Raw genomic sequence first — 15,336 nt, forward strand, 5'->3', positions numbered from 1 at the left:
AAGACATAGATGATGGAATGGAAACGCTAGAAATACCTATATTACAACTGTCACTGTGCCAAGGAACTGTAGAGGATCTGGAATCCAACGAAACCTGGCTTGAAGCCAGATCGTCAGAGTCTTCCTGCTGAGATGACCGCGAGCCAGCCAACCAGTCCACAATGGCCGTACTGTCTAAAATAACCCGCCCACCGGAGGAGATGGACAAGTCTGGCTTGCTGATACTACTAACAGCAGGCACATGGCAGCTGCTACTAGTGGAACTGGGCACATGTCTTGTGCCACAAATGCTGCTACTGGGTCTGGCACCAACAGATCCAACATTTGGACTGGAAGAGGAGACGGCATGGGTGTTTTTTCCTCTACCCCGTCCTTTCACAACCTTTTTTTTCCCAGACATTTCAGAGCCCCTTCTAAAAGCGTATTCACACACTGACACTGGCTTGGCAAATGGCAATGAATGAGAATTTCTATCAGCCACGCTGCAGTGCACTCAGGGAATGCTGGGCCTTGTAGTACTACTAGGCTGCCTGTATCGCAAGTTGGATTGTTATTCCTGTTATAACGGCCAGGGATGAGCCCCTTATAAAATCGTATTCACACACGGACACTGGCTTGGCAAATGGCAATGAATGAGAATTTCAATCAGCCTCGCTGCAGTGCACTCAGGGAATGCTGGGCCTTGTAGTACTTCTAGGCTGCCTGTATGGCAAGTTGGATTGTTATTCCTGTTAATAACGGCCAGGGATGAGCCCCTTTTAAAAGCGTATTCACACACTGACACTGGCTTGGCAAATGGCAATGAATGAGAATTTCAATCAGCCTCGCTGCAGTGCACTCAGGGAATCCTGGGCCTTGTAGTACTACTACTACCACTACTACAAAGGCTGCCTGTATTGCAAGTTGGATGCAACGGGGATGAGCCCCTTCTAAAAGCGTATTCACACACTGACACTGGCTTGGCAAATGGCAATGAATGAGAATTTCAATCAGCCTCGCTGCAGTGCACTCAGGGAATGCTGGGCGTTGTAGTACTTCTAGGCTGCCTGTATGGCAAGTTGGATTGTTATTCCAGGGATGAGCCCCTTTTAAAAGCGTATTCACACACGGACACTGGCTTGGCAAATGGCAATGAATGAGAATTTCAATCAGCCTCGCTGCAGTGCCTGTATTGCAAGTTGGATGCAATGGGGATGAGCCCCTTATAAAAGCGTATTCACACACTGGCTGAGTAGTGAGTAGTGGATGAGCCCCTTCGATTTCTGAATTCCTGCCTTTTAGATTCCTAAAGCTTTCCCTTACTGCACAGAGATGCTATCCTTACAGCTCCTGTCTATAAAATGGCCGCTGAGCTCCGTGCATAGACTTTTATTGCAGGCTTGAGCCCGCCCCTATGCTGCCTCCCGATTGGCTGGGAGAGCCGTTTGCAAGGCATTATGGGGTAGCCTGATGTCAGGTGATCTTCTGTAATCCTCCATTTTAGATGTAACATGTGGCAGGCGCCAAAATGTAGCCGGGTTCGGTCAAAACGGGTTCGGCCGAACCCGGTAAAGTTCGGATTCGCCGCGAACCGAACTTTTCCTGAAGTTCGGACCGAAATCGGGTTCGGTTGTCCCGGTTCGCTCATCTCTAATGACTGCAAAGGCGGCTCTGTGAATATTGTAATTTTAACATTTCCCCATCACACTTTTTATTGCCTTTATTGTCCCTAAGAATACATTTGTTTTACAAAAGAATGTATTTATCAGCCTAATACTGCATTCACGTGCAGTCCCCTATTAGTTAATACCCTCTAAATGTAACGAATGCAGAAGTAGTGTATAATTTTTTATCTTCCTACTCACGGCGGGCTCTTGCTCGTTCTGTCTGTTCCGTGGCTCCGATCCTCTTTGGTTGTCCCGGCAATGGAGTAGCGTCCTTGCGTCCTTCAGTGTTGCTCAGCAACACAACTGTTCCCACTGTATATTCAATCTCGTGTCAAAACCACCACTTTCACTACCAACTATTATCAACCCCCCTCTAAACTATTAACCCGCTAATATATGATTCCCTTTTAACAAAATTATATATCAGAGTTTTGGATCGCAAATTTGGCACTACGAACATTGTAATTTTAATTTTAACATTTCCCTATTGTACTTCCATTTCGCTTGTTGTCCCCAAGAATGTATTTTGCTTACAGGGGAATATATCTGTTTTTGTAATACTGTATTCATGTTTTTACTACCCTGCGGGAGGAGAAAAAAGCCGGGTGTGACGTCACGATCGCACCCTGACCCCGTCAGATTTGGCGGCTTTTTTCACTCGTGCTGATTTGAACCCACCATGTTATATAAATGCTGTTAACATAGTGTGCACATGGCCTGAGGAAGACACTTGTTCGGCGTTGAAACGCGTAGCCACTCAATGCAATAAATAATTTTTCCTTTTTATTATACTCCGGACTTTATTCCTATCAATTCCACCACGCAGCAGCGCCCCCGCAAAGATCCAATTTTTTCTCCTCTATTTTTCTCCAATGGGTAATTATGGGTTTGAAAGCAACAGGGACAGGACAAATGCCCTTTGCCTCTTCAGATGCCAAGTCAGTGTGCATAGATGATTTTGTGCAGAATTGCGTAGATCCAGAGGTCTCCAAAAGTGTGCCCAGCAATGCAGGTCTAGGATGATCATAAAATTGAGCCTGTGTGCCCAATTAGGCCTCAGTTTCACAAAAACACATCTTCAGGGATGTCAGCTGTGGCCTCTTAGAGGAAATATATATTTGTCCGAAGGCTAGGATGGCTGCCAGGACCCATTCTCATGGCAGAAGCTCATTTAGTAGCGGCCTCTCACTTGTGAAATGTTGCAATGCCGACCAGTAACAAACGGTAAAAATTCAGGACCTTTGCTGCTTTCCCAAGGTGAGTACAGATGCGGGGAGTCATTTTTATGGAATTTAATTGCTTCACAGTCACAGCTGGCACTGGATTAGGCCAAGATGTAGCAGAGAAAGTGGATAGTGTGTCTTGTTCGGCGCTGGTACTGGCCATGCAGCCTCATCATGAGTATTTTAATTCACGATAGAGACCATAACAGTGATGCCCCCTATATGATAATGATTTAACTTGTTGACAATAGGAAACTTATAGTATATTTGCTGTGTCTTTCTTTACTGGATAAAATAATAATGAACTGTTATTTCATCATAAATACCCATAGTCTTGCGGTGGGCGATTTTACCTGCTATGTTTTTAAGTGGAACCTAAACACATTAAATTAAGGACGATTTCTACATATGATATTTTTATGAAATGATTCCTGGACGGCTTTCTTAATGTCTGTATTTCTTAGACTGTATATAATGGGGTTGATCAAAGGGGTAAGCACAGTGTAGAGCAGGGATAGGATCTTACTGATGGTCGACATCTGTCCTCTTGTTGGGACAACATAGACAGTGAACAGAGAGCAGTAAAATATGGAGACCACAGTGAGGTGGGAGCTACAGGTGGAGAAGGCTTTCTGTCTACCGGTACTGGATGGGATCCTTAAGATGACAGATGCAATTTTACCATAAGATGCAATGATTATTATGGTTGGTATGATGACTCCTGGTATACCCAGTAAGGAGACTTCAAGATGGGCCATGAAGGTATCAGAACAGGCAATTTCCAGCAAGGGGACAAGGTCACAGAAAAAATGGTCAATGATATTTTGTCCACAAAAGGTTAACGTCAATACCTTTAGAGTTATAACAAATGCACAGAAAAAACCCAACAACCAGCAGATGACGACCAATTTCACACATGATGCACTTGTCATGATAGAAGTATAACGGAGGGGATTACAGATGGCCACATATCTGTCATAAGACATCACTGTTAAGAGAAAACACTCAAATACTTCCGAAATACAGAAAAAACAGTACTGAGTGATGCAACCAGTAAAAGTGATGGTCCCCCCATTATTCAGTAGAATGTGGAGCATTTCGGGGACAATATCTGAGGTCAACAAGATGTCACTGATGGACAGTTGTGTGAGGAAGAAGTACATTGGAGTGTGGAGGTTCTTGCTGGTGGACACCAGGGTGATGATCAGGAGGTTCCCACATATTGTAAAAAAGTTAATCACAATGAAAAGACCAAACAGAAATAATCTTAGACATTGACTGCCTTGAAATCCTAAGAAAAAAATCTCTGTCACCTCCGTCAGATTCTTCTCCTGCATTTAGAACAATAACGTAGATCTCATGTCAAGTCCAGATATTCAGAATACAACATCCCTGTATTTATAATAAACTAAAATACTTTATTCCTTATATAATAAACCCACAACTTGACTTCATGTCTGTCCCTCTTCATAATGAGCTTCAACGCAAAATATAAGCTTAGTGGCTCATACACATTGGATTAATGTTGTCAGAACCCACAACAAACTAATATGTATGAAGTGTCCCCACTGTCCCTAGATGGGAGAAATTGGGGTAAATAAGGATCAGTCAAGTTCCGACAGGAGATAATCTCTCCTCGCTTGGTATACACAGTAATGTGCAAAAGTTTTAGGCAGTTGTGGAAAATGCTCCAATGTAAGAATGCTTTCAAAAATAGAAGTGTTAACAGTTGTTGTTTTTTTCAATTAACAAATTACAAAGTGAATGAACAAAGAGAAATCTAAGTCAAGTTAATATTTGGTGTGACCATACTTTGCATTCAAAACAGCATTGTTCCTTCAAGATACACTTACACACAGTTTTTGAAAGATGTCGGCAGGGTGGTTGTTCCAAACATCTTGGAAAACTAATCACAGATCTTCTGTGGATGTCTCTTCCTCAAATCCTTCTGTCGCTTCATGTAATCCCATACAGACCCGATGATGTTGAGATCAGGGCTCTGTGGGGGCTACATCACTTCCAGGGCTCATGGAACTTCTTTATGCTGAAGATAGTTCTTAATTACATTGGCTGTATGTTTGCGGTCGTTGTCCTGCTGCAGAATAAATTTGGAGCCAATCAGACGCCTCCTTGATGGTATTACATGATAGATAAGGATCTGGCTGTATTTCTCAGCTTCGAGGACACCATTCTTCCGGACCAAATCTACAACACAGTTATACACATGAGCGTTGCACATCTCGGCTGTTTTTCATGTCCGAGGTGCATCCGTGCTCTGCGCTGCGGAACCAGTTATCACGCATCCCCCATAGACTAGAGTCTATGAAGGGATGCGTGAAGCGTGAAAATTAGGACATGTCCTATTTTTAAAGGACCCTTCACATGGTCCGTGAACGGTCCCATTAAATTATATAGGTCGGTGTGACGGCCATTGTTTTAACAGCCATCACACGGACGTATAACACTTTCATCTGAATAAGGCTTTACTGAAACACAGCCCCAAACTTGCAAACTTGCCAGGAACCTCCACCATGCATCACTGTTGCCTGCAGACACTCATTATTGTACCGCTCTCCAGGACCCTCCACCATTCTTCACTGCTGCCTGCAGACACTCATTATTGTATCACTCTCCAGCCCTTCAGAGAACAAGCTGCCTCCTGTTACAGCCAAATATGACACATTGATACTCATCAGTCCAAAGCACATGCTGCCATACTTCTACATCCCAGTTCTTATGTTTTCGTGCATAGTTGAGTTACTTGGCCTTGTTTCCATGTCAAAGGTATGACTTTCTGGTCGCAATTCGTCCATGAAGACCACTTCTAACCAGACTTCTCCGAACAGTAGATGGCTGTACCTGGGTCCCACTGGTTTCTGAGCTGATAGCACTGTTGGACGTCTTCCGATTTTGAATTGAAGTAAGCATGATGTGTCTTTGATCTGCTGCATTGTTTCCTTAGCTGACCACTGCATCTACGGTCCTCAACATTGTTCGTTTCTTTGTGCTTCTTTAAAAGAGCTTGAACTGCACATCTTGAAACCCCAGTCTGCTTTGAAATCTTTGCCTGGGAGAGACCTTGCTGATGACTACTATAACTGCCTTGTGTCTTGTTGCTGTGCTCAATCTTGCCATGGTGGAACTGTGAAATGAAACTGTCTTCCACAACCTCACCTTTGTAGCAGACTTTGGCTGTTCCTCACCAAGTTTTAAGCTTCCTACACAGCTGTTTCTGTTACAGTTAATGACTGTGTTTCAACCTACATATGAAAATGCTGATTAATATCACCTGTTTAGTATGATTGGTTAATCATACACCTAACTATAATCTTACATAATCCATGACTTTGTACAAGTGTACCTAGAAGAATTGATGCTGTTTTGAAGGCAAAGGGTGGTCACACCAAATATTGCTTTGACTTAGATTTTTCTTCTGTTCATTCCCTTTGCATTTTGTTAATTGATACAAAGAAAATTAACATTTCTACTTTTTAAAGTATTCTTACTTTTCAGCATTTTTCCACAACTGTCTCAAACTTCTGCACAGTACTGTCTATCTATCTATCTATCTATCTATCTATCTATCTATCTATCTATCTATCTATCTATCTATCTATCTATCTATCTATCTATCTATCTATCTATCTATCTATCTATATATCTATCCATACTGTAGATAGATAGATAGATAGATAGATAGATAGATAGATAGATAGATAGATAGATAGATAGATAGATAGATAGATAGATAGATAGATAGATAGATAGATAGATAGATAGATAGATAGACAGATATGAGATAGATAGATAGATAGATAGATAGATAGATAGATAGATAGATAGATAGATAGATAGATAGATAGATAGATAGATAGATAGATAGATACACAAACTTATTTACTTAATGGATCAGTTATATTCTACATACGATGTATAATGTACTTTTTTCCCTTTATTTTTTTGGATATAACTAAAAAAAACTAAAAAAGTGAATAAATATATAAATGAATAATCTCTCCTCCATCTCTGCCCTCTTCTCAGCCTATACTCATCAATTAGTCTTATTATTTTAATTCCGTTTATTTTTATTGATAACTCTTCTCTATTCCTGAGCAAATATCAAAACGGAAGCTCAAGGTCTGGATTCACACATGCATATTTCAGGGAAGTTTTCTACTTTTCTTTTTAGCCATGGCCAGGAGTGGACCCAAAACAGAGTAAGGCCCTGTTCACACTGAGTTCTCTGGCACTGTTTTTGACGTCGAAACCGCGTTAGAAACTGTGCCAAAAAAACTACCAAAAATGCCTCCCATTGATTTCAATGGGAGACGGAGCCAAAAAACGCTTGCGGAAAGAAGAAGCTTCATGCCCTTTCTTCAGGCGTTTCCATCTCTGAGCTCCCATTTACATCAATGGGAGGCAGAGAAAGCGGTTTTCGTGGCATTTTTTAATGGCCGGGGCCGGAAAACGCTTCATAAAACGCGGCAAGTGTTCTGCCGCCAGGTCAAAATCTGCCTGAAAAAAACTCTGTGTGTTCGTGCGCTTTTCATGACTTTTTAACTGGTGTTTTTAAGATTTTTTTTTGTCATTTTTATATTGCGGTCAGATGTTACATTAAATTCTATAGTGAAATATAAAATGCTCTTCATACAACTACTTTTTGGTTTGTGGTATTTTTTAGGTAACATTGCGGTAAGTGACGTTTTTCTAAATGGGTATGGCATTTTTTCAGGATTCTCTTTGTGTTTGACTAAAAAAAAACTGCCTCAATTACTAGATTTGTGATTTCAGCCTAATGGTGGATTCTATGAGAATGTGACAGAATATGTCTATGATAGATCCCGAGGCACAGTCAGTGAGTGACATCCCTGATACATAGAAGTACAACAATTTGTATATAAAACTTTATAAACTCCTCCAACCGTACTCACATTGTGCAGCTCCATGGCCCTGAAAAGAAATGTTCCCTTTTCTTGACATAAATCTTATTTCTCTGAGTCATATAATTACCATGAATGAGGAAATCTCGAGTAATTAGTGATTGTTTTATCAGATGATGTGTAATAATCAGACGCTGGGACCTGTACCTGCATATATATATATATATACACAGCACGAGGCAAGGGACCATGGGAAAATACTCTTTGGAGACTTGGTCATTGCCTCTTGTGATCCAATCTAAAAATCTCTTCATTTACAATTAGCAGCTGGTCCCCAGATCACTCACGTCACTTATTTCAGAAAAAAAAAATCCTTTGCAATTTTGCATTTCATCCTTCTACAAGTTAATGAGTATATACAGGATTAGAAAAACATTCTGCTTTATTCCAAAAACAGTGGCATGCCTGTCCATAGCTTGTGAGTGTTGCAGTTCAGCCCTATTATCCAAACGGAGCGGCGCTGACACGTCCACGACGCGGCCAACTACTGCGCCGGTACCATGTTCGGCCCGCCTGTCAACTAGCCTGTTGATGGTCGCGTGTTATTCCGGTAAAACGGCGCATTAGCTGCAAATTCTAGCCATATAGGGTGTATAAATTAAAAAACACTCAATTGTGCAGGTAAAGGGCCGTTTTACCCGCAATAATGAACGGCCATTAACAGCGTAGTTGACAGCCGGGCCGAACATGGTGCCGACGCAGTTGTTGGCTGCATCGTGACCATGTCAGGGTCGGTCCGTTTTGACTTACCCTAATTCGCAAAACCAGACTCAATCCATGGAAAGGTTGTGGCACAGTTCCTGGAAGAAAGCAGCCATGTTTTTTTTAATCCTGGACAACATCTTTGACATCAGGAACACATATTAAGAAAATCTAGCGCTGATTATATTATTGTAGGTAGATTTTAAATATAGTAAAAAAGTTCTAGAAATAGAACTGGACAGAGGCTTTACAATGGGGAATAAGGCTTGTGGTACATTGAGTGCTGGTTTCTCACAATGGGCCCATCATAAGACTTCTTTATTCCTCTTTCGGTTTGATTTAATAAAATAAATATCTGAGTTGTAGGTTCAAACTGGAAGGCTAAGACAACGTTCGCATGTAAGAGAGTCAGTTTCTTGTGTGTTGGCTTTGACCTTGACATGATACCCCACTCGAAGATGGCACAACTATGGAGATAAAGACCGATAAGTTCAATGTAACTTCACTCTGACTGGGCACAATGAGTAATGGTTACAAACAGTGGCACTTAGATTGGCGGTTACAGTCTCAAATGGGTATACAGCGTGGAGGTTACAAATGTCGGCCCACAGCTTGTCAGTTACAGTCTTAGATTTTGATGTGCACTTAGCTTGGCGGTTGCAGTCTCTAATGGAGACATCGCTTGGCGGTTACAGTCTCTAATGGGCACTTCGCTTGGCAGTTACAGTCTCTAATGGAGACTTCTCTTGGCGGTTACAGTCTCTGATGGGCACTTCGATTGGTGGTTACAGTCTCTAATGGAGACTTCTCTTTGCGGTTACAGCCTCTAATGGAGACTTTTCTTGGCGGTTACAGTCCCTGATGGGCACTTCTCTTGGCGGTTACAGTCTCTGATTGGCACTTCACTTGGCAGTTATAGTCTCTGATGGGCACTTCACTCGGTGGTTACAGTCTCTAATAGGCACTTCTCTTGGTGGTTACAGTCTCTAATGGGCACTTCTCTTGGTGGTTACAGTCTCTGATGGGCACTTCTCTTGCCAGTTACAGTCTCTGATGGGCACTTATCTTGGCAGTTATAGTCTATGGTCCTTGGTTTTACTTGCAGGCAGGGGTGACAAGGCTTTCAGGATACACAGGGCCTTCTCCAGTCACACAGCACTCTCCCTGGCAGACTCGAGTAATTCAGAAGTCTGGTTTAGGATCGAGGAGCTGGTAGCAGTCCACAAACGCTCAGTTGGATTTACAGGGTCACTGCTTTTTTAGCAACGATTCCTGGCAGGGCCCACTCCTCTCCACAGATCTCTTCCAGATCTCATGGACTGTCCCATACACTACTTGTCTCGCACCTGACAGGATCTCTGTCTGCTCTTAATACACACTCAACGTTCTCCTTGAGGAGCACCAAAACACCGCCCTATATACAGATGTAGCCATCTTTATCTTGACTATTAACGCATTAAATACATAGTGGCAAGAAACTTTAACACTTTCACGTTGCTGATCTGTAGATCTACTTCGGGAAAGGGTCTTTAAAAATGGCGCCTGATAAAAAGCAGGGTGGGTGCCATAGCTGCTGGGTCTCTGCTGTGTTGCACAAAAGGGACCCAGCGGCAATGCATGCGATCAGAAAAAAATCTGCAATATCTCGTTGATCAGAGCTCGTTTGCTCCTTTCACAAGGAGCTTGTAAAGGTTCTGCCAGACACAGCTTCTGTGTGGTTAATCAGTCTGCACCTGCTCCTAGGTCTGATAGAGTGACTCGATCTGCTATCACTCAGGCTGGTAGGATCAGGAGTGGGAGAACCTATCACAGCCTGGCCAGACGGTTCTAGCTCCCGCCCTCGGTCTATTTATACCTTCATTTCCTGCTTGTCCTCTGCCTGTGATTCTTTCCTGTTTCCTGGCTCTGCTGCTCCTGCTATTATTATTGTCCTTGCTTCATTTTGACCCTGGCTTTACTGACTACGCTCCTGCTCTGTGTTTGGTACCTCGTACACTCCTGGTTTGACTCGGCTTGTTCACTACTCCTGTTGCTCACGGTGTTGCCCCATTTCCCTTAGCTTCTGGGTACCCTTGTCTGTTTGTCTGTCGTACACTTATTGAGCGTAGGGACCGTCGCCCAGTTGTACGCCGTCGCCTAGTATGGGCCGTGCAAGGCAGGGACTGAGTGGCGGGTAGATTAGCGCTCACCTGTCTGTCCCCCTACCCTGTCATTACATAGTCACAGTGTAAAGGATCTGCCAGGCACAGCGGGGTTAACTCCCAGAACTAATCAGTCAGCACCTGAGAATACATCCCTGAGACTGACTCCTGCTTCCACCATTCAGGCTGGCAGGCTTAGGAGTGGGAGAGCCTATCGTAACCTGGCCAGACTCAGCTAGCTCCCGCCCTCGGTCTATTTAAGCCTGCACTTCCTGTCCCTCGGTGCTTGTTATTGCTTTTGTTTCTTTCCTTGTGGTTCCTGGCCCAGCTACAGCTCCTGCTATTTTTGATCCTGCTCCATACCGACCCTGGCTTACCGACTACTCTTCTGCTTTTCGTTTTGTACCTCGCACACTCTTGACTCGGCTCGTTCACCACTCTGGTTGCTCACGGTGTTGCCGTGGGCAACGGCCCCTTTTCCTTGCTTGTGTTCCTTGTATGTTTGTCGTGTTTGTCGTGCACTTACTGAGCGCAGGGACCGCCGCCCAGTTGTACCCCGTCGCCTAGGGCGGGTCGTTGCAAGTAGGCAGGGACAGAGTGGCGGGTAGATTAGGGCTCACTTGTCCGTCTCCCTACCCCCTGCCATTACATAATAACAAGCCCATACCTAGTCTACCCCTGGTCCCTGACACCACTATGGATCCCCGTGAGACCCTGGCTCAGCAAATGCAGGGTCTCTCCCTACAGGTCCAGGCCCTGGCTCAGAGGGTCAACCAGCCTGATGCTACCCTGGTAGTTCCCCGCACCACACCTCATTACCAGAAATTATTGGTGGCCTGGGTTGCCTAAAGACGTTAAGGCCTACGTCGCCGCTTGTGAGGTTTGTGCTAGGTCCAAGACTCCCAGGTCCCGACCAGCGGGCTTACTGCGTTCGTTGCCCATTCCCCAGAGACCTTGGACACATATCTCCATGGATTTTATCACCGATTTGCCTCCATCCCAAGGCAAGTCGGTGGTGTGGGTGGTGGTGGACCGCTTCAGTAAGATGTGCCACTTTGTGCCCCTCAAGAAACTACCCAACGCCAAAACGTTGGCTACCTTGTTTGTCAAACACATCCTGCGTCTCCATGGGGTCCCTGTCAATATTGCTTCGGACAGAGGGGTACAATTTGTTTCATTGTTTTGGAGAGCATTCTGTATGAAGTTGGGGATTGATCTGTCCTTCTCCTCTGCCTTCCATCCTGAAACCAATGGCCAAACGGAGAGGACTAATCAATCTCTAGAACAATATTTAAGGTGTTTTGTCTCTGACTGTCAATTTGATTGGGTCTCTTTCATTCCCCTCGCCGAATTTTCCCTTAATAACCGGGTCAGTAACTCGTCAGGGGTCTCTCCTTTTTTTTGTAATTTTGGGTTTAATCCACGGTTCTCCTCCGTTTCACCTGGTAGTTCCAACAATCCTGAGGTAGAGGTCGTTCATCGGGAACTGTGCACAGTCTGGGCCCAGGTTCAGAAAAACCTAGAGGTGTCCCAGAGCGTACAAAAAACTCAGGCTGATAAAAAACGTTCTGCTAACCCCCTGTTTATGGTCGGGGATCTGGTGTGGTTGTCGTCTAGGAACTTGCGTCTCAAGGTTCCGTCCAAGAAGTTTACTCCCCGGTTTATTGGGCCGTATAAGGTCATTGAGGTCCTCAATCCTGTCTCCTTCCGGCTGGAGTTACCCCCGTCTTTTCGGATACACGACGTGTTTCATGCCTCCCTCCTCAAACGCTGCTCCCCGTCCTTGGCTCCCTCGAGGAGACCTCCTCTTCCCATCCTCACCCCGGAGGGGGTGGAATTCGAGGTGGCCAGGATTGTGGACAGCAAGATGGTCCAAGGCTCCCTCCAGTACCTGGTCCATTGGAGAGGATACGGGCCCGAGGAGAGGACTTGGGTACCCGCCCGGGATGTTCACGCTGGGGTATTGGTCAGGAGGTTCCACCTGCGTTTCCCCAGTAAGCCAGGTCCACTTAGAAAGGGTCCGGTGGCCCCTCATAAAAGGGGGGGTACTGTAAAGGATCTGCCAGGCACAGCGGGGTTAACTCCCAGAACTAATCAGTCAGCACCTGAGAATACATCCCTGAGACTGACTCCTGCTTCCACCATTCAGGCTGGCAGGCTTAGGAGTGGGAGAGCCTATCGTAACCTGGCCAGACTCAGCTAGCTCCCGCCCTCGGTCTATTTAAGCCTGCACTTCCTGTCCCTCGGTGCTTGTTATTGCTTTTGTTTCTTTCCTTGTGGTTCCTGGCCCAGCTACAGCTCCTGCTATTTTTGATCCTGCTCCATACCGACCCTGGCTTACCGACTACTCTTCTGCTTTTCGTTTTGTACCTCACACACTCCTGGCTTGACTCGGCTCGTTCACCACTCTGGTTGCTCACGGTGTTGCCGTGGGCAACGGCCCCTTTTCCTTGCTTGTGTTCCTTGTATGTTTGTCGTGTTTGTCGTGCACTTACTGAGCGCAGGGACTGCCGCCCAGTTGTACCCCGTCGCCTAGGGCGGGTCGTTGCAAGTAGGCAGGGACAGAGTGGTGGGTAGATTAGGGCTCACTTGTCCGTCTCCCTACCCCCTGCCATTACACAGACTCTCTAGATCAGGTTATGGCTTTAGCGGTACGTCTTGACCGACGTCTCAGGGAACGACGACTTGAACGTTTTTGTGCTTTCTCCTCTGGCTCCCCCATGATGGCTTCCGAGGTTCCGTTGCTTCGTTCTTCCACGGAAAACTCGGATGAACCAATGCAACTCGGGGCCTCCGTGTCTCCCCAACAACGTAGAGAGCTCCGCAGGAAGAATGGTCTCTGCTTCTACTGTGGGGATGACAAGCATCAAGTGAACAACTGTCCTAGGCGTAAGAATAGGCAGCCGGAAGAACTTCCGCGCCTAAGTGACAATCGGGGAGGTCACTTGGGCGCACAGGTATTTCCCGTAAATATGAAACCTAATAAGATCTTGCTTCCCTTTCAGGTCTCTTTTGAGGGTAGGTCTGCTACCGGCAGTGCCTGCGTGGATTCAGGGTCTTCTGCTAATATTATGTCTGTGGAATTTGCTATGTCTCTAGCTATGCCATTGATTGAATTGCCTAAACCTGTCCCGGTAGTGGGTATCGACTCCACTCCACTTGCTAATGGTTATTTTACGCAGTATACCCCTGTTTTTGAACTCATTGTTGCTCCATGCATTTGGAGCAGTGCTCTATACTGGTTATGCAGTGATTATCGTCCGATTTGTTTTTAGGCCTTCCCTGGTTGCAGATGCATAATCCCACTTTTAACTGGAATACTGGGGATCTTACCAAATGGGGTAATGAATGCATGACGTCACGTTTTTCTGTTAATTCTATATCTCTCCCTGAGGAGGTGAACACGCTACCTGAGTTTATTCAGGATTTCGCTGATGTTTTTCTAAAAAGGCCTCCGAAGTGTTACCTCCTCATAGAGAATACGATTGCGCTATCGAATTGGTACCAGGAGCTAAGCTCCCTAAGGGTAGGATATTTAATCTCTCTTGTCCCGAACGTGAGGCCATGAGAGAATATATCCAGGAATGCCTGGCCAAGGGTTACATTCGCCCCTCTACTTCTCCTTTTAGTGCTGGCTTCTTCTTCGTAGGGAAGAAGGATGGTGGTCTTAGGCCGTCCATCGATTACGGAAACTTGAATAAGGTAACTGTAAGGAACCAGTATCCCCTTCCTTTGATTCTTGATCTCTTCAATCAGGTTCAGGGGGCCCAATGGTTCTCTAAGTTTGATCTTCGGGGGGCTTATAACCTTATCCGCATCAGAGAGGGGGATGAGTGGAAGACTGAATTTAACACGCCCGAGCTGCCAATACCAGATATTCAGGAGGACAGTGATAAATGTTCCCCACCCAATATTACCTGCTTAACACAGGAGGAAGTACAGCTGCATCTAAGCTAATTCGATATTGATAAATCCCCTGGCCCAGACGTCATTTATCCACGAGTATTAAGCTCAATATTGGACAGACCATTGTGTTTCATCTTCTTAGACTCTCTTGTAACAGGATCAGTGCCACAGGATTGGAGGACGGATGGAGTTGTACTAATATTTAAGAAGGGTAAGAAGGTGGTGGGGGAAGCTTAGCTTTGTAGGTTCTCACAAATCTGCATAAACCCTGAGCTACTAATTGGTACAATGCCCATAACATGGTAAAAATCATAAAGGACCGAATTAGAGACCCTCCTGACACCTCTGGGTCACATAAACAATATTTCTGGGAAAAACACCAGCAAGAACCTCCACACTCCAATGTACTTCTTCATCTCACGACTGTCCATCAGTGACATTTTGTTGACCACAGATATTGTCCCCAACATGCTTCAAATTCTCCTATATATCGGAGGGACCATCACTTTCATTGGCTGTATGACTCAGTTTTATTTCTTCTGTGTCTCAGAATCATTTGAATGCCTTCTCCTCACAGTGATGTCCTATGACAGATATGTGGCCATCTGTAACCCCCTCCGTTACATCTCTATAATGACAAGTTTCTGTAGTATGAAATTGGCCGCCACCTGTTGGTTACTGGGCTTTTTAATATCGCTCATGGACACCTACACATCTTCACTTTTAACATTTTGTGGACAAAATATCATTGACCATTTCTACTGTGATCTTGTTCCCA

General features: G+C 44.8%; 1 protein-coding gene across 1 annotated transcript; it reads right to left on the reverse strand.

The window, feature by feature from the left end:
• Window positions 1-3,258: 3,258 nt before the first annotated feature.
• LOC142750766 (olfactory receptor 11L1-like) lies at window positions 3,259-4,206 on the reverse strand. The gene has a single exon (XM_075859744.1). The coding sequence runs from the start codon at window positions 4,204-4,206 to the stop codon at window positions 3,259-3,261; it is 948 nt and encodes a 315-aa protein (XP_075715859.1).
• Between the last annotated feature and the right edge of the window lie 11,130 nt (window positions 4,207-15,336).

Source organism: Rhinoderma darwinii, chromosome 3, assembly GCF_050947455.1.
Source record: "Rhinoderma darwinii isolate aRhiDar2 chromosome 3, aRhiDar2.hap1, whole genome shotgun sequence".
Lineage (NCBI taxonomy): Eukaryota > Metazoa > Chordata > Amphibia > Anura > Rhinodermatidae > Rhinoderma > Rhinoderma darwinii.

Bases quoted from the DNA above. Each gene is read 5' to 3' on its own strand.
- LOC142750766 (XM_075859744.1), bottom strand. From the start codon at position 4,206: ATGCAGGAGAAGAATCTGACGGAGGTGACAGAGATTTTTTTCTTAGGA.